The following is a 25,760-nucleotide window of genomic DNA, read 5'->3' as shown; positions in this document are numbered from 1 at the left end:
TATGGAAAACAATGAAGCTGAAGAGGGAAAGAAAGATCATGAATATAGACATAGGGAACTCAGCAATTTCACAATGCACAAAATATCCATATCACAGGAATCCCAGAAGAAGAGTGGGGAAGAGAGGGGTAGAAGGTTTATTTGAACAAATTATAGCTGCAAATGTCCCTAATCAGGGAAAGGATACAGGCATTCAAGTACAAGAGGCACAGAGAACTCCCTCAAAATCAACAAAAATGGGTCAACACCAAGACATATCATAGTGAAACTTGGAAAATACAAAGATAAAGAAAGAATTCTGAAAGCAGCTAGGGACAAAAGGTCCTTTAACCTACAAGGGTAGACACAAAAGGGTAGCAGAAGATCTGTCCACAGAAACTTGGTAGGCCAGGAGAAAGTGGCAGGATATATTCAATATGGTAAATGGGAAACATATGCAGCTAAGAATACTATATCCAGAGAGGCTGTCATTCAGAATGGAAGAAGAGATAGAGTTTCCAAGGCAGGCAAAAACTAAAGGAATTTATGACCACTAACGCAACTCTGCAAGAAGTATTAAAAGGGATTCTTTGAATGGGAAAAAAAAGACCAAAAGCAACAAAGACTAGAAAGGAACAGAGGCAATCTACAGGAACAGGTCCATTAGATGTAATACAATAGCACTAAATTCATATTTATCAGTAATTACTCTGAATGTAAATGGACCCAATGCTCCAATCAGAATTCACAAGGTATCAGAATGGATTAAAAAAACAAGCTTCATCAATATGCTGATTACAAGAGACTCATTTTAGACCCAAAGACACCTCTAGATTGAAAGTGTGAGTGAGAACGATGTTTCATGCTAATGGATATTAAAAAAAAAAAAAAGGCTGGAGTAGTTATACTTAGACAAACTAGATTTTAAGCCAAAGACCATAATAAGAGATAAAAAGGGCACTATATCATAATAAAGGGGTCTATCCAACAAGGAGATCTAACAATTGTAAATATTTATGTCCCCAATTTGTGAGCAAAAAGTTTATAAGTTAATTAATTAATAACAAACTTAAAGAAACTCACCTATAATAACATCATAATAGTGGACATTAACACTCCACTTATGGCAAAGGATAGCTTATCTAAGCAGAAGATCAACAAGGAAATAATGGCTTGGAATGGCATACTGGACCAAATGGACTTAACAGATATATTCAGAGCAATTCATCCTAAAGCTGCAGAAGAAACATTCTTTTACAGTGCAACACTGGAACACTCTCCATAATAGTCACATATTGGATCACAAAACAAGCCTCAATCAGCACAAAAAGACTGAGATCACACCATGCATATATTGCTATGAAACTTGAAGGCAACCACAAGAAAATAATCTTAAAAGACCACAACTACTACATGGAGGTTCAAGAACATCCTACTCAAGAATGAATGGGTTAACCAGAAAAGTAAAGAAGAAATGAAAAACCTTATGGAAGCAAGTTAAAATGAATATGACAATCAAAAACCTTTGGGATACAGCAAAAGTGGTCCAAAGAGGGAAGTTTATAGCAATATAGGCGTTCCTCAAGAAGCAAGAAAAGTCTCAAATATGCAAACTAACTTTATACTGAAAGGAGCTGGAAAAAGAGGAGTTGCACAAAACCAGCAGAAAGGAAATAATTAACATTAGAGAAGAAATAAATGATATAGAAATTGAAAAAAAAAAAAACAGTAGAAGATCAACGAAACTAGGAGCTGGTTCTTGGAAGGAATTAACACAATTGATAACCTCCTAGCCAGACTGTCAAAAAGAAGAGAAAGGACTCAAATAAATAAAATCACAGATGAAAGAGCAGAAATCACAACCATCACTCCAGAAATACATACAATTATAAGAGAATATTATGAACAATTATATGCCAAAAAATTGAGCAATCTAGAAGAAATGGATAAATTCCTAGGAATATAAAATTACCAAAACTGAAACAGGAAGAAATAGAAGATGTGAACAGACCCATAACCAGAAAATAAATTGAATCAGTAATCAAAAATCTCTAACAAACAAGAGTCTAGCACCAGATGGCTTCCCAGGGAAATTCTATCAAACATTAAAAAAAGAATTAACATGTATACTTCTGAAGCTGTTCCCAAAATAGAAATGGTAGCAAAACTTCCAAACTTGTTTTAGGAGGCCAGCATTACCTGATTCCAAAACCAGGCAAAGATCCCACTAAAAAAGAGAATTACAGACCAACATCCCCGATGAAAATGGATGCAAAAATTCTCAACAAGATACCAGCTAATTGAATGCAGCTGTATATTAAAAGGATTATTCACCATGATCAAGTGGGATTTACTCCTGGACAGGAGGGGTGGTTCAATATCTGCAAATCAATCAACATGATACACCACATTAATGAAAGAAAGGATAGGAATCATATGATCCTCTCAATAGATGCAGAAAAAGCATTTGACAAGATGCAGCATCCTTTCTTTATAAAAATCCTCAAAAAGTAGGGATAGAAGGAACATACTTCAACATCACGTATAAAAGGCTCACAGCTAATATCATCCTGACAGTTTTTCCCCAAAGGTCAGGAACATAATAGGGATGTCCACTCTCACCACTGCTGTTCAACATAGTACTGGAAGACCTAGTCTCAGCAATCAGACAACAAAAAGAAATAAAAGGCATCTAAATCAGCAAGGAAGAAGTTAAACTCTCACTCTTCCCAGACCACATGATACCCTATGTAGAAAATCAAGACTTCATTAAAAAAAAATCCTAGAACTGATACATGAATTCACACACGAGTTTAACGTCACAGGATATAAAATCAATCTACAGAAATCCACTGAATTTCTGTACACCAATAATGAAGCAGCAGAAAGAGAAATTCATGAACCAGTCCCATTTATGATTGCATCAACACCCATAAGATACCTAGAAATAAACCTAACCAAAGAAGTAAAAGATGTGTACGCTGAAAACTATAGAACACTTATGAAATGTTGGGAAAACTGAACAGCAAATTGCAGAAGAATGAAACTGGACAACTTTCTTACACCATACACAAAATTAAATTCAAAATGGATGAAAACCTAAATGTGAGACAGGAAATCATCAGAATCCTCGAGGAGAAAACATGCAACAACCTCTTTGACCTTGGCCACAGCAACTTCTTATTAGACATGTCTCCAGAGGCAAGGAAAACAAAAGCAAAAATGAACTATTGGGACCTCCTCAAGATAAAAAGCTTCTGGACAGCAAAGATAACAATCAACAAAATTAAAAGACAACCTTTGGAATGAGAGGGATATTTGTAAATGACACATCCAGATAAAGGGCTAGTATCCAGAATCTATAAAGAACTTATCAAAATCAACACCCAAAAACCCCCAAATAATTCAGTTAAGAAATGGGCAGAGGACATGAAAAGACATTTTTTCAAGGAAGACAAAATGGCTAAAAGACACATGAAGAAATGCTCAACATCACTCATCATCAGGGAAATACAGATCAAAACTACAATGAGATACCACCTTATGCCTGTTAAAATGGCTAAAATTAACAACTCCGGAAACAACAGATATTGGCAAGGATTTGGAGAAAGGGGAAACTTCTGCACTGTTGGTGGGAATGCAAACTGGTGCAGCCACTCTGTTAAACATTATGGAGGTTCCTAAGATGTTAAAAATAGGGGACGCTTGGGTGGTTCAGTTGGTTAAGCTTCTGACTCTTGATTTCAGCTCAGGTCATGAGATCAGGGTCATGAGATCCAACCTGAGGTGACACCTGTGGTGGGCTCTGAGCTCAGCAGGGAGTCTGCTTCTCTCCCTCCCCCTCTGCCCCCCTTCTCTCTAAAAGTAAATAAATAAATCTTAAAAAAAAGTTAAAAATAGACCTACCCTGTGACCCAGCAATTGCACTACTAGGTATTTATCCAAAGGATCAAAAATGTTGATTTGAAGGGGCACATGCACCCCAATGTTTATTGCAGCACTACTTAGAATAGCCACATTATGCCAAGAGCCCAGATGTTTATCGATAGGTGAATGCATAAAGAAGACTGGTACATATACAAAATGGAATATTACACAGCCATCAAAAAAGAATGAAATCTTTCCATTTGCTTAGTGGGGATGGAATTAGAGTGTACTATGTTAAGCAAAATGAGTCAGTCACAGAAAGACAAATATCTTATGATTTTACTCCTATGTGGATTTAGGAAATAAAACAGATGAACATAGAAAGGAAGGAAAAATAAAAGAAGATAAAAAACAGAGAAGGAAGCAAACCATAAGAAACTCTTGACTATAGATAACAAACTGATGGTTGCTGGAGGGGGATGGACTAAATAGGTGATGGGCATTAATGGGGGTAGTTGTTGGGATGAGCACTGGGTACTATATGTAAGTGATAAATCACTATTTTATTCTTGAAACCAATACTACACTATATGTTGACTAATTTGAGTTTAAATTAAAAAAATATCATCTGTGTGGCTCAGTGGTTGAGCGTCTGCCTTTGGTTCAGGTCATGATCCTGGGGTTCTGGGATGGAGTCCCTCAGTGGGCTCCCCGCAAGAAGCTTGCTTCTCCCTCTGCCTATGTCTCTGACTCTCTCTGTGTCTTTCATGAATAAATAAATAAAATATTTTTAAAAATTAAAAAAAGAACAATGCTTAACACATATTAAGCATCCAGTAAATGTTAGCCATTACTTATTAAATGGATTTCTATAACTGAGAAATGAAAGTACTTTGACTAATATTATCTGACTTGCAGGGTTAGCAAAATGACTGAAAGAGAAAATGCATGAAATTATTTGGATAAGAGGTTTATGTTGTGTCTGCAGGAGGAATGGAAACAAAAATTTCACTAAACTATTCGACAACATAAATAAATAAAAATACCAGGAATTCAAGGATAAAACAGAAAATAGGGGAGAGATGACAACAGAGAGGAGAAATATCTGAAGAATTTTTAAGAAAAGGATTAATGTTTGATATTAAGGCACGTGTGTGTATGTGTGTGTATGTGTGTGTGTGTGTGTGTGTGTATACATGTATGCTATAAAAGCCTTGTTGTGAATGATTCTATTTTTGTGTGGAAATGAAGAAGCCCATTGTTTGGGATCTTAGCAGATTTTATTATCTAGTTACTATGTTGGAAGCCTAAGATGACTAAAAGATGACTCCTCTTATCCACCTCCTTTCTGTCCTTCTTAGGGTAAGCATATGGCTGAGAAATTACCAATTTCAAAATATTTCTTGGGACTCTGAAACTTAAGCAAATGACTCAGAACATGGTGACAGTATAAAAGCCCTTCTTCAGTGGTAGTAGTGGTGCTTCAGCCTATTCTTGGATGAGCCTCAATCTGCTTCCTGTTTCTTGGTCCTCCAGAGGATCTTGCTGAGTATATTTTCCAAGTTGGTTCCACTTGCTTTGCTCAATTCTGTGAACACCAGATATCCATCTAATAAACTTCTTTTTCTATTATATGATCATGAAAATTCCTGAGGTATGACTATAGGTTCTGTGGTAGGCAGAATAATGACTCCCCAACAAGGTCCATGTCCTAATCCCTATGATCTATGTACATGTTACTTTACAAGACAAAAGGGCAGTAAGGTTGCAGCTGGGATTAAAATTGCTAATCATCTGATATTAAACTGCAGGGATTATCCCAGATTAACCAAATGGGCTCTGTGTAATGATAAGGGTCACTACCTGTAGAAAAGGGAGGTGGACACATAGATGTAGTCACATGCTATGAAAAAGTTTAGGTCCACCACTGTTTGCTTTCAAGATAGATGAAGTGGGTCATGAACTGAGGAATGAAGAGGCTGGAAAAGGCAAGGTAACAGATTCTCCCCTGGAACCTCCAGAAAGGAACACAGCCCTGCCAACATCTTGATTTTAACCCACTGAGAATTACTTCAGACTTCTGATCTACAGAACTTTAAAATAATAAACCTGTATTGTTGAAGTCACTTCAACAATGATGATATGATCATTAGTTATGGAAACAATAGAGGTCCTAAATAACATGTTGTTGGGGAGGAGGTGATGTTGAACTAAGAAAAAAGGAGGTGGGAAATGCCAGCTGACCTCTGTTACGCTTATCTTCCTTTCCTTGCATCCCCCACTCCACACTCCATGAGAACAACTACCTGAAAACTAATGACAAAAATGTCTTCTTCATTTCATACCACCTCCAATGACTAACTGCATGTGTTATACATGTTAGGTGTTCATAATGTTTATTTAATTAAATGTGTTGAATTATAGTGGAATAAAAGAATGTTAATTATGGCAATAAAGAAGACAAATAAAATAAATGTCATCCTTTTTTCATAGAGGGTATATGCAGTCCCTCCTTATCCTATATGGAAATTTCTGAATTAGTAAAAGTAGAGAGATTGATGGACACCAACTTTTTACATAGTTACAAGCACCAGGATGAGGCGGGAGCTGTCTTCTTCCAAGGGCTGAACACAGAGCTCCTTGCTGAGGAGTGTGCAGCAACTGATAGTGGAGAAGACTTGGGAAGCCCGGAGCCCTTCAGCCCACTCCCGCCTTCAAAAATGAAATCCTCTGTCTTTGGTGATAGGTAATCTTGTCTCCTTTGAGTCCCCGTCCTTAAGTTCAATACCCATTCATTTTCAATTTAGCATCTTACTATTTCAGCAGTTGCTGTTTACTAATAAATATGCAGCAATGATCTAGGACTTGAAAATAAATTTTCAAACCTGAGAATTTTCAGTACTATGTTTGAGAAGGCCAATACCCATTTCTTGGCCCTTTGCTGATTATATAGACCATCAGTTCTTTGCAAGGAGATAAATAATTGTTATAAGAAGCTGACTAATGCTCTGTTTCTGTGCCTTCTTGGCCCTGGAATGTCTGACATTCAGTCACCTGATCTAAAGTTAATAAATAAATTCAAACTTCCCTAGTTTGCCTTTAAAATATATTCCAGTTATGGTAAAAGCAAAGGCAGGTGTTAAGACAGTCTTCTTTTTTCTTTCATAACAAGACAAAACATCTACTAAAACCTCTCATTTTTATTTCTAGGTTTGCAATTTACTCAGTACAGTTGACCTTTAAACATATATGGGATACACAGACAGGATATCAAATAAAACAAAAGATTTCTTGGTTTTAATGTATGGCATTTAAATACTTCTTTATTGCACTATTTATAAAACTGTTTTATAGAACACTAAAAAGTATTGGGTTGTTTAAAAATGTTAATCCTATAATTAATAGTCAGAGGCATACGCTTTCCCCCAGCACAAGGCACTGATATTCTAAATCTGTCACTCTGAACTTTACAGTAGGAGACAGCCATCTGCCTGCATGCAGCTATCTAAAACAAAGCAAGAATATAGGCTGTTATGTTTCCCCTGGTGAGATGCAGGATCATTATGATAAAGTAGGCAACAAGGTTTAGCTAATATGAATTAAGATAGCATGTGTTGAGAAAAAAACACACATTAAATCAAACGGATTCTATAAAAATCAACATTATTAGGTGATTGGATAGGGATGATTTGGTAAAATAGAACACATTACGTAATGCCAAGTAGAAAGGAAATATGTGTCTGGGTGACCCATTACTGAGTCCCATAGCCTTGAAAACCCCTTCTCTGTATTACTGAATTTAGTTGGATCTAGATTCAGTAAGCCTCAATTTTAATTAAGGTCTATATTTACTTTACACCTCCATTTTGTGGTGAATAATCAAAGTTGTTAAGATAAAATACTTTAGTATTCTCTCACAAGTTAAGAATATGAACTGCAAGTAAAAAAGCGAGGCTGTGAAGAAAAATCAACTTCCAACATACCTTTATACACAGACACCTGTGCAGTTATATATTTTTTTCAGAGAATCGTGTTCTTTCATCATTGATATCTAGATTTTTCTGAAATTCAAATCTTGTTTGTCTACTGTCCATATTTCAGTTTTACTGAAATCATTATGGAAATAGGTATGATTCTTTCCGCGTCACTTAATGTACTTTTCAGTGTAATTTTAGGTTGATCGCCATAATAATACTCTCCAGTAAAAATTTAGTAGATCGACATTAACATTTTTGGTTTTCTGATTTTCAAAATTTCATTTTTTAAAGAAAATTCTCTTTCTTCCTGAAATAAAGATATTTTTTATATACAGATTAAAGAGTGAGAAAATTCAGAAATTCCATGTCATGCCATCATGTTAAATTTGATTTTCTAACTAGTGTAGCAATAGAGTGTGGTGGTTAAATGTGAAGTCTGGAGTCAGCCAAAATTGCTTCTAATCCTACTCCTACCACATATAAGCTGTGTGACCTTAAGCAAGTAATTTAACAGAGTCTAGGCCTTAGATTTTTTATTTGTGAATGGGGGTAATTTACAGTGACCACTTCAGCTGGGTTATTCTGAGGGTTAAGTGAAACAAGATGCATGAAGCAGTGCAGTGTCTGGTAAATCAGAACTCTTCACAGTGATATTATGCAAATTTCATTCCTGAAGCTGAATTTCATATAGTTTAGATGTTGAATGTATTCAGTAAAGGTCTCATTTAGGATATTATTTTCACAACTTATCTTTAAATTCTAGGCATTTTAATATTGAGAATATACACACACAAAGGGAGAGAAAGGAGAGATATAAATGGATTAATTGACTGATTGATCTGGGTACTGTTTATCTAAATAAAGATTTTTACCCAGGTAAGTGAAACACAAAAACTGGCATACAATACTGCTTACTGAAATCCACACTTAGAAATTGTGGCATCTGGCCAACATAGATAATTCTATAAAACGTCTCATTGTGGTACCAGATTCCTGAATCACAGGCCTTAGGCACCAGTCTTCTTCTGTCAATGTATTGTAAGATGCATACCATTATGAATTATATTTGGAGCATTAGATTGAAAACACAAACCCACTCTTTGCTTTCTTCATGACTGAAAGAAGAGAGGTACTTAATTCGAAGTGATAAATGATTAAAAATAAATATAATTTTACATTTAGAGCATATGACACTGCATTCTAAAAATTATACTGAAATATTTCCCAAAAAAGGAAGCAAGAACAATAATAAAATCACAGATAATACTATAATAACTGATAATTTAAATAGTTCTATTGCATGAATTTTGTTTAGAGTATCACACAACCGCAGATATTACCGACTTAAGGTTTCTTTAAAAAAATCTCTGGTAATATTTAGTCACAGTTTCTGATTATTTTGTACTTAGAAATAAATATTCTGTAGTGGATTACCTACTTTTTGCAACAAATATCATCCAATTATTAGTTGTTGGGTTTTTTTTTTTTTAAGATTTTATTTATTTATCCATGAGAGACACAGAGAAATGCAGAGAGAGGGGCAGAGACACAGGCAGAGGGAGAAGCAGGCTCCATGCAGGGAGCCCGGCATGGGACTCAATCCCAGGTCTCTAGCAGGATCAGGCCCTGGGCTGAAGGCGGTGCTAAACCGCTGAGCCACCCAGGCTGCCCCAATTATTAATTTTTAAAATATTGTAAATTCAACAGGAAAAACATTAAAATGTAGAAGGTAGAAAGTGATTAATAGTGCTGAAAAAATAAAATATTCTCAAAAACAAATATAGAATAGAGTTTCTGAATTCTTTTCTTGAGGTCAATCTCCTATATTCTGCTACCCTAAATACCAAATACAATGAAACCTCAGCTAAGCCTTGTGTTTAATTCCAAATAAACCTGGATTTCTCTCTTTCTGCAGGAAAGTGTAGGTCTGTGCATCTAGCGTTAAAGCTACTCAGTAAGGAGTTGAAGGAGGGAGAACTGGGGATTCAGTAGGAGAGATAAGGATTATGGCTGGAGGGTCCTTTGTAGTCTAAAATGTATGACTACCCAGGAGATATAGCCAATAACTAAGGACTCCTCATTTTGTAACATCAATTTCACTATCATTAGTAAATGTGCATTAAAAAAAAACATTAAGAATCAAAGAATAGTTTAAGAAAGGTAAGAAGGGTATTTTTCTAAAACTCTACTTAGCATGAAATTAAAAAAAGAAAAATCCCTCTCAGAGTTTTAAATGGCTAAGTGTGGATCTCAAAGAGCTTTATAATCCAAATTATGTCCCTAGAATTCTACTTACAGAATGTAATATAAATGGTCTCCCACTGTAGCAGAACGCAAGTCTATTTTTCAGACATATGAAACATTCACTAAAAAAAAAAAATCAAGCAATAATGAAGTGTCTTCAAAAGCATTTTACAGTTAAAAAATAGACTTTAAGGACACATAATATTTATATAATGAGCAGGAAAATAGGCCATATTTACATTTCTGTGCCTTCGACTGTATTTACTTGCTTACTTGGCTGAATATTAACACATAGCAGTCATATGAGGGCATTTGTCAAGAATAGCTGAATAGCATATTACGGATACCCACGAGTTTGCTTCCAGAGATCCTACATTTTGGTATTAAAAAAAGGAAATATTTAACACAATCATGAATAAATAATGAAAGTCTCTGCCATCTGAATAATTATCCAATAGTAATCCCCATCCTCACCTACCCAATTTAGAATCAGTGATTAATTTACATAGAAAACAATGTTACTTTTCAGCTCGTAGTGTAGGGACATGCATCATGACCTAATACCTTTGTAATCTGCCCAGAGCATTTCTGGTTCTAATTGCCCAACACTGCTTAAATTAACTGAGAGACTCTTAGGAGGCCATTAGATGTTGACACTAGGGAAATTTTCTTTTGATTCATAAATAGCTTCATTAATACTAAAACCATATTTTTAAACATCAAAAAATAATGTACCCTTCTTACTAAAATAATTTAAATATGTGGATCTGCTTATAAAATACAAAAATGTTTTGATTAATAATTAAGCAATAAACATAGTATAAAGTAGAACCTACTTGTTTCTATGGTGACAAAGGATGGACTACACCATAATTTTGTAAGAAACTACATAAGTAACACCATATTTCAATTTTGACTCTTAGGCTGTGTGACAACTAAAAATATATTTTGAATGACAATCTTAATGGAGAAAAAACAAATCTGAAGTTTGTTTCTACAATACTGAACAAAAGTGTTCTATCAGAATTCATTTTTAAATAAAATTATACAGATGCTTCTCGTTTGTGCTAGCATCTCTCAACGTGTACAATAAGGTTGCAATTCTTTTGTACACTCTGGAGAAGTTTTTAATAATAAATGAAGATCGATTACCTTGTTCACAGAAACGGCCAGTAAAATGTAGTGGACAGTCACACTGGTATGAGAATATACCACTAGAGAGTAAAACAGGATGGCAAGTGCCTCCATTGTGACACATATCTTCCTGGCACATGGATGGTGCTATAAGAGGGGAGCCAAGGGAGGTCCAAATGGAGTCAACCCCTTCTGTTACACCAGAAGGAGCAACAGAGGACAGTGTAGACAGAGTAGAATCCTGGGATCTAGATTTATAAAAAGAGCAGAAAACACAACATAAGTAAAAGTGCATGAACTTAAACCAAAATAACAGAAAATTTGATTTAAAATAAGATGAAATAAAAATAATAAACATCTGTGGTTTAACTGAGGGCAAATGGAATAATCATGTTTGTTTTTCAGTTGTGGGACTTATAAATGTTAAAAATGTCTAAGCTATAGAACGTGACCCTAGGTGGATCACAGAAATGTAGTTAATCTATGCAGTTCCAAGAAGCTAAATTAATTTCTTCTAAGTAGTAAAAACCTGGATGTATCAATCTCAAAAAGCCTAAGAGTCAGTTCTCTTATGTAAAAGAATTAGAATTTGGCTAAACATAGTTCTACTTTGGTATATTAACCCTCATGAACTGAAGATCAAGAAATTAGGCCATGTTATATGTTAGTGATAAAACTGCTTTCACTTGAATTACTCTGAAAATTACCAAAGAAGTACCTTACAAATGCCTGTGATTCTTCATTTTTTCCACAAATTTTCTACCAGCTAATTTTTCTTCTTTAATAATCATACAACAACAACAAAAAACCCCTTTTGAATTAAGATGAAGTTCCTTACTTTTACATTCAAAGCCTCTTGATAATAAATTTCTTTTTTGATTTCCGGCCTATTTTATTATCATGATTCTTAATAAACACCTTAACTTCTCTCATAGCCAATGAGAGAACTTCCTGAATTTTGGTAGTTTGTTTGAAGTACCTTCTCTGCACTGTTATTCTTCTCTTCTTATTTAAATTTCACCTAAAGTGCCAAATCAAGATCTATATTATTTCCCCCATATAGCCTTCTTCATTGCTCCTGGCTCACCAAGATACAATTGATACTTCTTTCATCTCTAAAATTCCACATGTCTGTACCAGTGCTAGAATATTTTCCACTGGCTTTGAATACTTTTTTAAAGATTTTATTTACTTGAGAGAGAGAGAGTGAGTGAGGGAACAAGAGAATGTGAGCAGGGGAGAGAGCAGGGGGAGAAGCAGGCTCCCTGCTGAGCAGGGTGCCTGATGCAGGGTTTAATCCCAGGATTTAAGGATCATGACCTGAGTTGAAGGCAGATACCTGGCCAACAAGCACCCCAGAACATATTTTTTATGTTATGTAGAGCTACTTCAGCCAGGCTGAACACTGGTCAGTTTTTCTACCTTTCCTCCATAAATAAATTCCTGATTTTGGCAGAATTCCTTATTCATAGCAAACATTTTATAAATTTTTTTTTTAATTTTTATTTATTTATAAATATTTGTTGAATTAATGTCTTCAGAGTATTCCTGAGTGTTTCACACTGTTTGTAAGCAGTGCTTTTGGAATTTTCATTTACTATAATCATTAAGAGAATTATCCTTTTAATGTAAAAAAAATCTTGCTGTGATACAAATAATCAACAAATTAACTATCTGAGAAATTTTTATTTTGTACATTATCATAAAGATAAAACCGTAGCAAAAGAAGTCAGTTGAAGATATCCTCTGACTGATATTTAGAGACTTAGTTATTTTTGTGTCTCCTATATATACCCATATCAACTTATTGGAATAAAAAAAAGCTGAAGAAATTGAGATAATTTATGAAAACATTTTACCAAATAATTTTAATGTGCAGGTCAGTTCTTTTGCAATCCTTCTGCAACCTGAAATTCTTATTTATGGTGTTTATCACAGGTTGTAGCCATATATTTACATTTATGATTAAGCTTAACTGTCTTCTCTCTTCTTGAATGCAAACTCCCTGAAAAATGGACAGGTCATCTCTGCTCTTCATTTTATCCCTAACTATAATGCTTATCCCCACATAGGCTCTCCAAGAAATATTTTATAAACTAATTTGAACATTTTTTGTAAACATGCAGTGTACCACAGTACTAACAAGAATAATAGCAAGTGAAAATAATTTTATCTTTGGGGTCAACTTCATAACTCCATTACACAGCTCTTTAGCTTTGTAAATAATATAAATTCTAACACTTTGATGCAATCTTATAATCAATTTTCTCGGATTTCATTCTATTAGATTAGCATAGTTCTTCCCGTTTGCACTCATAATATAAGTTTGTCCCTTTAAATTAACTTCCATCAAGCACTGCTAATTTGAAGTTCATGGGATTTATTACTCAGTATTTCATATTTTAATTTAATTTTTAGTTTTATTGTTTCTGAATGACTTCACCATTTTGTCTATCTCATACTATGGACTTCATGAACTGCAATCAATCCTCTCTTTCAGGAATAAATTAGACTGAATTAAATGTCACTACTTCTTTCTCCCATAGTAGCTGCTAAGGGAGCCTATGTCTCACCTGTAAAAGTCAATATGTTGCACATTTCAGCTGCGAACTAATTTTATAAAAATAATAATTATTAATTGATCCATCAATTAAAACATCAGGGTCATAAATCAAATTTTGAAAACAGCATTAATATGATATACTCTGTTATTAAGGTCAAATTTTGTATCTGATATATTAAATATTAATAGTCCTTGACTTTCAGTATTTTTCTTTTTTTAAATTATAAATTATGTCATTACCTATTTTATTGACTTTTTAAAGATTATTTATTTATATGAGAGAGAGAGAGAGAGAGAGAGAGGGAAAGAGAGAGAGAGCACACACACAAGCAGGGGGGAGGGGCAGAGGGAGAAGCAGACTCCCCACTGAGCAGGAAGCTTTATGTGGGGCTCCATCCCAGGACCCCAGGGATCATGAACTGAACCAAAGATATCTGTCTTTGTTTAACTGACAGAACCATTCAGGTGCTCCATTACTTACCTATTTTAAAATTAAAATAAGTTTTACTCAATTTTTATATACTTAAAAAGAAACCATTTCTTCTGATAACATTTTAACTTAATTTTACATAAAAGGTTAAAAATATCAAGTAAATGTGGACATTTATTAAACTCAGATGATGGTCATTTTGATATGATTAGCAATTTAAAAAAGGAGCATTAAAGCTGTAATTAATTTAGTTATAAAAATTTATGAATATGGGAGTTTAGAAATAAATAAAAATTCAGGGTTTTCAAAATTGTGTTTTTTTTTTTTTTTTTTGTTTTTTTTTTTATGATAGTCACAGAGAGAGAGAGAGAGAGGCAGAGACATAGGCAGAGGGAGAAGCAGGCTCCATGCACTGGGAGCCCGATGTGGGATTCGATCCCGGGTCTCCACAGGATCGCGCCCTGGGCCAAAGGCAGGCGCCAAACTGCTGTGCCACCCAGGGATCCCTCAAAATTGTTTTTTTAAATTAACAATATTTTAAAACTTCATTGCCTTTCTTATGTAAATACTGATTTACTATCTGTCTAAAGTAGTAATTGTAAAAATTCTGCTTGATTATCTCTTGGGTATCTTTGGACAAAGGTATAGTAATGAAACCAGTCATTGCTAAAACAAGTGGTAATCTCTAATCTCTAATGACCTTTTTCTGAATGAATTAATGATTGAATAATATGCTAATTTTACTCAAAATCAAGCCTGACCCTTAGAGAAAGGCATCTTGATATAACAGTGATTGCAAATCACATTGTGGGAGCTCTAGGTGGAAAAAGAAAGGAGTACGCTCTACTTGTCTCATTCCTGCCATTCTCCCATTTCCAGAAAGGTCTACAGAATTATTTGCATGCCAAGCAGCAAGCAGTTCATATTGCCTTAGCCTGAGGGATTTTGCTTGTCAGCTGACTTTATCGCTGCTCAGCAGACATTTGTCTAGTTTCCATTTCTTAGAAGAAGGAAAGGACTCACAAATGTGAACCCTGGAAGCCCTGCTTTGTAAGCAGAAAAACATAACTTTTAGATTATGATGAATTATTAAAAGGAAAGAAACTCAGCTGGAGGAATCTTAAGTTTGTGGCTCTTAACTGTATGTAAGGGGAAGCAAAGCTTCAAAAATTGTAATTAGATTTTTTTAAAGCAGTAAAATAAATATATTATAATGTAGGCAATAAAAGACAAAAACATACTTGATGTAGAAATAATATGTATAAAAATTGAGAATAGTAGTATAAACATACATATTACATTCTACTTCATCTTTTCACCTACCTGAATATGCTAATCTCTTTACTTTTTCACCTAAAAGTAATTCCTAGCAGGCTGCCCTATCAGTAGGTATAGTTCTTCATTTTCCTTTTAAAAGTTGTAGTGTTATATTGTTTGGTTAAACATCATTGATTCTATCAGTTTGGAATTAATATATTCAAGCTGTTTCAAGTTTCTTCCTTATTATCTGGGTCATACATTCTTTTTAATAGCTATATTGAGATATAGTTTACAAACACAGAGTATACCCATTTAAAGTGCAAGATCCAATAAATTTTAGTAGATCTAGCTAGAGAGGTGCAACTGTCACCATTTATTAGCAGTCACTCCCACCACCTACCCTCAGCTTACATTCTTTATACATTTGCCTGTTTTGGACTTTTCATATAAATGGAATCATACTACATGATCTTTATGACTGGCTTTTCCACTTACCATAATGTTTTCAGGGTACACTATTGCTTCTGCATGTAATAAAACTTCATTGCTTTTATCACTGATATGGATATACCACATTCTTTTATTCATTAGCTAATAGACACTTGAGCATGTTTAAATTTTGGTCTCTTTGAATAATGCAACTATGAACATTCATGTTCAAGCTTTTTTCTGGATGTATGTTTTTAATTTTCTTGGATATATACCTAGGGGTAGAATTGTTGGATCATATATTTTATGTTTAACATTCTGAGCAACAGTTTAACTATTTTCCAAAGAGGCTGTACCATTTTACAATCCTGCTAGTAAAATATTAGAGTTCCAATTTCTCCACATCCTTGTTGGATCATACATTATTAAAAGTGTTATGTATTTTTAATTTTTTTGTGGATTTTGACAAATTTCCCTCAACATAATTGTTATAGTTCATGTAGTAGCAACTTATATTTATGCCAATAGTTTTATTACTGAATTTTAAATCTTTAATACTTACATAAAACCTATAACTTATGTTATTTCAATTTACATTTCTTTATTTATAAGTATGGTAAGTAGAATAATGATTCCCCCCAAATATATCCACCTTCTAATAATTGAAAACTATAAGTGTGTATGTTATAAGATTGCAGATGGAATTAGGATGCTAACTGGCTGGTTTTGTTTTAATTTTTAAAGATTTATTTATTTATTTATTTGAGAGAGAGAGAGAGACAGGGAGGGGCAGAAAGAGAGACAGAGACAGAGAGAGAGAGTCCCAAGCAGATTCCGAATTGATTGTGGCCACGCAGGGCCTGATCTTAAAATCCTGAAATTAATGAAATTATGACCTGAGCTGAAACCAAGAGTTGGTGTTTAACTGACTGTGCCACTCAGGTGCCCCTAATTGGCTGGTTTTAGTAGAGATATTATCCTAGATTCATCCAGTTGGGCCCAATGTAATCACAAGTGGTCCTTAAAAGTATAAGTTGGTGGCAGAAGAAGAGTCAGGTCAAAATGATGTGATGTGAAAAAGACTCAAATGACTATTGAATTGATGGTTTTGAAGATGAAACAGGGTCACCAGCCAAGGGGTGGACAGCCTCTAAAAGCTGGATTCTCTACTTGAGCCTCCAGAAAAAAATACAGTCCTGCCAACACCTTGATTTTAGCCCAGTGACGCTAATATCAAAATTTCTGACTTCCACAACTGTAAGAAAATAAATTTGTATTTTTTTAATCCACTCAGTGTGTCATGATTTGTTACAATAATACAACTATTTTCATAGCGTTATTTTCCATTTATCTTGGCAAGTGTGAACTATCTGTTCATATCCTTTTAACATTTCATTAGTTATGTAGATGTTTTTCTGGATATTTAAGTTCTTTGTATATTGAAGAAACTGGCTTTTTGTCATATGTAGTAATAATTTTTACAATTTTATGTTTTGAATTTGTTTTAGCATATTATGCTAAATAAATGAAGTTGTATTTATTTATTTTTTTTATGAAGTTGTATTTAAAAGAAAAATGATTAAACCTTTCTTTTATAGTTACTAGAGTTGTGTGACTATTTACATGCTTAAAATATATTCCCTATTTGTAGATTTTATTAAAACTTTACATGTTCAAAAGACTGCCATCTATGGAAAGACACACAACTGTACTATTTCTGTGGAGTTTCTTAGTGTTCAGGCCTTCAGTTCCCATGCAGGATAACTGACAACACCTACTCATATTTTAGCAGTGGTGGCTAAACAGGAATAAACCCAGTGAAGAATGTAATTTCTCCTTTAACTCTCAAAATCATGAGAACATGATGATATCAAATAGAACTTTAAACATACCAAAAAAAATGGCTTCAAAACTTTATTTAAGAGGTACTGGGTGGCTCAGTCAGTTAAACATCTGACCCTTGATTTCAGCTCAAGTCATGATCTCAGGGTTGTAAGATTAAGCCCCTTGTCGGGTCTGAGTTGGGCGTGGAGCCTGCTTCAGATTCTCTCTCTCTCTCTTCAATTCTCTCACTCCCTCTTAAAAAAAAAAAAAGCTTATTTAAATTGTCAGCATTGTCTAGTAGCTCTAAAATTCATATTGTCTTTAGTTTGATCTAATAATTTCAAAAATAATTAATCACAGTAAATTCTTCCTGAGAGCAAAACACAGAAAAAAGTGTTTACTATTTAAAATGTATTTAACAAAAAAAAAGAAAAAAAAATGTATTTAACATAATTATATTGAAAGAGGAAATATGTAAAATTACTGTTAGTACAATATAAAATTCTCATTTACTATTCAAGATAAAAATAAATATCAAAACAAAAAGTTATACAAGAATCAATCTGAAAACAATAATCCCAAGTTTAATTCTACTTTTTTTAGTATGTTATTCAATAAAATGAGAATCATATCCTAATAACAAATGCAATAATATTTAACATTTTAAAACACAAGTGAATTAATTCACTATTGACATAATAGTGGGATTTTAAAAGATCTTGTTTTCACATTGTCACAATTTTTCTCACTAAAGGAATACATTTTCATTCTCACAATTTTTTTTTTTTTAGCTGTTCCATATTCATTGATAAGGTTCTTTAGATCACAGCATTCTCATGTAATGGATGTTCACAGCATTGCTGTGTGTTAGGCAGGACTTGTACTCCAGGGCATTCCAATTTTGAAGAGCTGTACTCTCATTGATAGATTCTGATTCTCCTTTCCCATGTCAGCCCTAGTGGAGGTTGTTCCTGATTACAGAGAACACATAAGCTGTCCTGATCTTCCACTCGAGAGCCCGATGCTGGATGGGAATTAAATTATGCTTTAGGCTAATATGTCAAATCAGTAACTATCAGAAACCCTGGATTTCTTGCCTTTTCTTCCTTTCCTCATCTGAAATTCTAAACCTCTGTCCCTCTTTTTAAAAACTTATAAAATATCTTCTGTCAGTTCTACTATGATCATGTTTTGTCAATATCTCTGACTTTAGTGTGTTTTTCTTTAATCCATCCTTCTCACCATTCTTGTTCTTCGTATATTACCCTCATGCCAAAATTATTCCAATTAAAATATATATTATTCTGTGATTTGGTTCTATCTTATTTTTCAGTTTTATCTGCCTCCAGTGCCTTAATATATGTTCAATATATGTTCTAACTACATCTTAGTGTATTTTTTTCAGTATTTCATGCTGCATGCCTTTCATATGCTAGGTTTCCCTAAAGTGCACTTTTACCTTAAAATATCCCTTTCTTCCTGTAAAACACAAAATAACTTAAGTTCTAAACTTACTGTCTCTAAATTTCTTTTGGGATTCCCCTAGACATAATTAATTGTATCAATATTATACATATATCTAAAGAAATAATAACAAATAACTCTAATGCTACAAAAACACAAAGTGAAAGTACTTATTCATATCCTCCTCCAACCCAATACTACTTCATTCATAAGAGGCAATCACTGTATGTTCCATTTTGTACAAATATATATCTAGATTATATGGATATATAATTTAATTTTCTTTATCAGTTTTTAAACAAGTGAATTTGAATTAGAAAGGAAAATGCTAGCTTCTATAATAGATATACCTTGAAATCTCAGTAGCTTAGCAACACAGAAGCTTACTTCTTGTTCATATAAAGTTCAATCACCATAGGTGGAAAGGAAAATTGTTTCCTGTAGTCATTCAGTGACTTTCAGAGTCTCAAGTGACATCGTCTTCACCGTTCTCACCATGTGGTTTCTGAGGTTACCTTGTGTGTCCACATGCACATGTCTGAATAACTAACAAGGTGAGAAATGGAGGAAAGATGGAGCATGGAAAAATCTTACTCCATTCCATTTCATTGGCCAAAACTTAGTCACGTGGCCAAATTCATTGCAAAAACGGATGGGAAGTAATTTAGCATTGTGCTGAGGAAGGTAGGAAAATTAATTTGGTGAATCCAGCCAGCCTCTGCCATGGATATCATGCTATAAATACGATCATTTAATGGAACTAAAGCAAAAGGGAATTTGCATCCTTTTCCCCTCACAAAATATCTTGGGGATAGTTTATGGTCATTACATGTAAATAAAGCTCAGAAATTTTAATAAGGTAAATTCTTAGTATAAATGTATTACAAAGGGCAGCCCGGGTGGCTCAGCGGTTAAGCGCCACCTTTAGCTCAGGGTGTGATCCTGGAGACCCGGTATCGAGTCCCATGTCAGGCTCCCTGCATGGAGCCTGCTTCTCCCTCTGTCTCTGCCTCTCTCTCCCTCTCTCACTCTCTGTGTCTCTCATGAATAAATAAATAAAATCTTTAAAACATATATAAAGGTATCACAAAGTATTTAATCATTTACCTACTGATATAAATTTATTCATATATTTTCAATATAATTTTTTAAATTATAAGCATGACAGCAAATTCACTGTATAAATATCTATGAATATATCTGAAGAGTAAATACCTAGAGGTACACTCATTGGGTGAAATAACTATGCCAAATTTGTATTTTATTTTTTTCTTATAATTTTAAAAAGATTTATTTATTTATTTATTTATTTATTTATTTATTTATTTATTTATTATAGAGAGACAGAGCACAAACAGGAGGAAGGGCAGAGGGAGAATCAGACTCCCTGCTGAGCAGAGAGCCTGACATGGGGCTCAATCCCAGGACCTTGAGATCATGACCTGAGCCAAAAGCAGACGCTTAACGAATTGAGCTACCCAGGCACCTCCTAAATTTGTATTTTACTATACAGTCCATAAAAGACTGTAGAAAAGTAAGCTCCTCAGATTGTTTTTGGTTACTAATTTCTCTAATGCCTCACCAAAATTGAATATCATATTCATTTAGTTGGTTATGTATCTTATGAATAAACATTATAAAAATTATATCCAGATAACTGTTTTATATCTATTTTGAATTATAATTTTATTTATTTATTTTTAAAAAGATTTATTTATTTATTTATGATAGACATAGAGAGAGAGAGAGAGAGAGAGATAGAGAGAGAGAGAGAGGCAGAGACACAGGAGGAGGGAGAAGCAGGCTCTACGCGGGGAGCCTGACATGGTACTTGATCCCGGTATCCAGGATCACGCCCTGGGCCAAAGGCAGGTGCTAAACTGCTGAGCCACCCAGGAATCCCCCAAATTTAATTTTAAATTTAGCATTTGTCATTTATACTTTATCTATGTTAAATCACTAGAATATATACTTTTCTCACCTTTTCAATTGGGTTATTTTTTTACTTTAATTTTTAGGAGATAATTATATATGACAGATTTTGTCCTACTTTATGTCTTTTCAAATAAGACTTCCTCTTTTTTTCTGAGCATTTTGCATGTTTTCCATTTTCCTTCTTCAATTGTTCCTGTTGAAAATTAATTCATTACGTGCAATTACCCTTCTAATGTAGGAAACTTGTCTTCCTTGGATACCTTTAAAAAGTTCATCATCAGGGATTTTTCTCATTGTTTTGGTATTTTAATAATTAAAAACTTTTTCTCTACTTTAGCCTGTATTTTATGTCTGTCTTATAGTTGGAATGTTTTTTTCAGCTGCTACATTACTCAAGATGGAAGTCATCATTTTTTTCCTTAATCTTCCAAAAACTTCTCAAAATACATGCCTATTAAAAGAACACTTTATTTTTTCAAAACTAATATATATGAATGTAGCATGTGAATGTGTATGTGTGTATATATCTTTGTTTTTATAGTTTTCCATACATTATAAATGGGAATGGACTTAGATATGGGTGTACAGCTTGCAAGTTTTAGAAAGTGCTTAATATTATTTTGTATATATAATATATGGAATATATAATACTTAATTGTTATTCTATGATTATCTCTCTTTTAGGACTTAAAACCTTAAAGCAACTTCATTTATTTACTTACTTAGGTAATCAGTACTTCAATAGTTCTGACATATTGTAATTGCTAAGGATGTATTTTTCAACTTTATAAATTTTCTAAACCATAGATATATTTTGAGGTGTGTCACATACAAAGAAACAAATCATTTTAAAATATGAAATCAAATGGATACTTAGGGAAATTAAACTCTATATCATGGATCCTTAAAGAAATCTACTAATTCACAATCTAATCCTTATATTATTTAGATTTTTGAGATCAAATTAAATTTAAAATGATATAAAAACAGTATTTTTGAAATTTTTGGTTACATTTAGATTTAGAAATCATTAAAGTTTGAGTACCTTTCTGCTACGGGTAATAAGAAATATATAAATATGGAACATATTTAGTAAGTGTTTTATGTCAAATATAAACATTTATTATTATAATAATTACTTTTCGTTTATGGAGAGATACTACTCTGGAATACTTCCAAATTAGCATGAAAACTTCCAGGAAAGAAGACTATTCCAAAATATCAGCCAGGATTAAAAATGTATGATTACTTATTACCTGGAAAGTGTATCCAAATTAGAGACAGACAAATTAACAATCAAGGTGTCATGATTAAAATCACATACTTAGCTCTAGTCATAAGAACTTGTGCACTGGTAAAAATAAATGCAAATCTGTTTTCCAGTCTTACAAGGAGAGAGGAACTTTCTGATGTTCATACGAGCTCCAGAGTATTTCACAGAAATGATTCTTTTAAGGAATCTAGATCCAGACATTACCAGCCAGAATTTGAAAAACAAAAATGGTTCAAGAGAAAGGACATGTCAATCAATCTAGAATTCATTGCACATCATTCATTCATTTATTTATTCAACTTAAAAGGACTTATGGAGGGCTGCCTGGATGACTCAGTTGGTTAAGTATCCAACTCTTGAGTTTGGTTCAAGTCTTGATCTCAAGGTTGTTAGATCGAGCCCTGCATCAGGTTCTGTGCTGGTTTGTAGAGCCTGCTTAAGAATCTCTCTCTCCTCTCCCTTTGCCCCTCTCCTTTGCTTGTACTCTTTTTCTCAAAAAAACAAAACTAAGCTAAAATAAAAGGACTTATGGATTTCTGTCCATGCACCAAAACTCACTAATTAAGACAATATTCTGAGCAGTAGAACCTAGGCCCTCCTATTTATGAGCTTCTGTTTTGTGGGTTGAGAAAAAAAAAATAGGCAATTGTAAGACTGCATAATGCACGGAGTGCCAACTGTAAACTGAGCACTACTCTAAATGTTTCAAATGTACTAACATAATTTAATTCTCACAATAATATAAAAACATGACTATTTTTATTTTCCTAAACTTACAGATGAGAAAATAGAGGTATACATTTGATAAACTTGCTCAATGTCATAAGGCAAATATATGGGGTAAATCAATTTGAACCCATATAGTTTGAGCCCTGAATTAAAGCTTTTCAGAATTTTTATATTCCTGGCAGGAGACTAGAGGGGATGGATATACCAATGACAGAATTGCAGATAGATGCCAGGATAAGAGAATAGAGCAAAAATTATACAGAAGACTTCTTCAAGAGGTTTATGGCTGAGTCTTAAAAGACCAGAAGAAGCTGGCTAGAGAAGAAAGGTGGACAAATAAGTGTATGATGTGGGGAGGGGAAGAACCCTGTCAAAAGATGTTGCATGTCCAAAGACTCAAAAGAAAGAGAGAACATGTGAGGGGAATTGGAAATGGTTTGGCATGGAGAAGGCTATAGTGTGTGTGTTTGTGTGTGTGTGTGTGTGTGTGTGTGTGTGTATACATACCAACAGGTGAGTCTTGGGAGACAGGCTGAGGCTGGATCATGGGAAGATTTGGTGACCATATTTAAAGGCAATGTGGAGACATGTAGGTTTTAAGCAGAAAATCAATAATCCTGCTTATAGTTAGAATTACCAATTCTACCATTCTGATTTTCATACAAAGAATAGCTTGTGAGAGAGAAGTAGCTGGAAGTAATTCAAATATTACAGGAACAAAAATAATCAGATTGGAGCCTGAACTAAGAGAATGTTATTGGGGATATACAGAAGTGAAAGCATTTGAGAGAAATTTGTTGTTGAGAGTTTAGTTATTCTATTATATTGCTGTCTTGGCATCCATTTTGAGGTCAAGCAGCCCATGAGGTCCCTGAACTGACATTAGCCCTTCCCATGAGTGCATACCCTGGATTATAGCTGGTAGAGTCAAAAGTAAATGTAAGTTCTTAATATGATTTCCCAACTGCGTTTGTGAAAAGCAGTCTCCCCCACCTCCCAATGACTTCCTGTGTGCCACTTAGATAAGATCCCCATGGCACTTACCAAAATCCTGTTCCTTTTGGTTTGAACTGACTAATCTGGCTTTGGCCCAGGAACCCCAAAGCACCCACCACAGACCCTAATACAGATATTTTCTCTAGGTCCTCTCTTTCTCTCTCTCTTTCTCTGCCTACTCCCTGCCTTGACTTCCTGTGTGGCTCCTCAAGGCATGCTGTGTACTTCCTCCAGGACCTATAAATAATAAACTTGTCTATTTCAACTCCATTGTGGTCTTTTGTTGAATCACAGATCACCATTTAACATGTGGCGCTCTACTAACAAATGTTAATTTAACAAAGTCACATTTGATTTTCAAAAGGACTTTGTGATAATTTTCATATGTGAGGTATGCATTAGTCAGGGCCTGTCAGAAAAAGATGCAAATTCAGAAAGAGTATCAACTGAGTTTAATGAAGAGACTATTTTTAAGTTGGAAAAGCTTAAGAGAATCAACAAGTGACTGAGAAGTGTCTCGAAATAGAATCTGTTACTGTCATTGAACCTGAATGGGCAAGCAAATGAAGTACTTTCTGCATTGTGGACAAAGATGTAAGTATAGAAGAAGGGCCACTTGATAAGATATGTGATCTTGGAGAAAGGAATATAGCCACCCCAAATTTATATCCAGCTGTGATAATAGAGAATAAATAATGTGATCTCTTCTTCTTTCTATTCCTTCAATGTCCTGCCCTCTCTCTGGCCAAGCACAGCTGAAAGTCAGAAGCGAAAGGCCTGTGGGTAATTGCAACCCATACATGTCAGCCTTCTAGAGTACCAAGAAGGGTGGAAAAAGATGGAGAGTAGATCTGGAAGTGAAGCAGAGAATAGGTAGTTTAGGGAGAAAGGTAAGAAAGCATAAGTGAATCTCAGATTTTGGAGCCATGCAGGAGATCAAGGCAGGGTTTAGGCAGATAGAGAGTGAGAGAGACAGACAGACTAACAGACAGGAGGACCTAGAACAAATGCCTTCACTCTCACTGATATCACTGGGTGATATCAAAGATATACATTCCATGCTGGGCACAAATTACCTCAATCTTGATCTAATGCAATGGTATCTTACATAAATTCCTAGTAGTACTTATCTCGTTTCTCCAGAACTGATTTTTTTTTTTTTTCACTTAAAAAATACTTCTTTGGCAATTTGGGAGAAGAAACTTGAGCACAAGAACTTATATCACCACAATGCATGAGAAGTCAGTAAAATACATATTTTACAAATAAATGATGATCAATTTCATTACATTCTTGCTCAGCTGGGTCACAAAACACAACCCTTGATATCCTCATTCACCGGTAGACAGCTAGCAGAACTGCAGGCAATGTAACCAAGGGGATATAATCATTTCTCTAAAGAGAAACCCATATAGTATTATATAAGGGGAATGTTTTAAGAGGTTTATTTTAACATACTAGGCCTAATACAATAAAGCCACAAATAGCTAAAGCAATGATAGAAAAAATGTTCATTTCAAAATTCAAAAGACTAAAGAAAGATATTAGACACAATACTTTTACTTTCAAAACATGACAGGTTACATTAAAAGGTAGTCATTGGTTTCCCATTACTGTGAAGAACCTGATAAATTAGTTTGGGAATCTTAAAGTAGG

At 34.1% G+C, this 25,760-nt stretch overlaps 1 protein-coding gene across 1 annotated transcript in view; it reads right to left on the bottom strand.

The window, feature by feature from the left end:
* Nucleotides 1-25,760, bottom strand: part of EYS (eyes shut homolog) — a 1,534,343-nt gene that overhangs the window by 412,572 nt on the left and 1,096,011 nt on the right. Inside the window, exon 28 of the mRNA XM_041742712.1 lies at nucleotides 11,220-11,449. Coding sequence (XP_041598646.1) covers nucleotides 11,220-11,449 — 230 coding nt within the window. The remainder of the gene's footprint in view (nucleotides 1-11,219; nucleotides 11,450-25,760) is intronic.

This window comes from Vulpes lagopus, chromosome 1 (genome assembly GCF_018345385.1).
Source record: "Vulpes lagopus strain Blue_001 chromosome 1, ASM1834538v1, whole genome shotgun sequence".
NCBI classification, from domain to species: domain Eukaryota; kingdom Metazoa; phylum Chordata; class Mammalia; order Carnivora; family Canidae; genus Vulpes; species Vulpes lagopus.
This window is presented reverse-complemented; position numbering and strand designations above follow the sequence as displayed.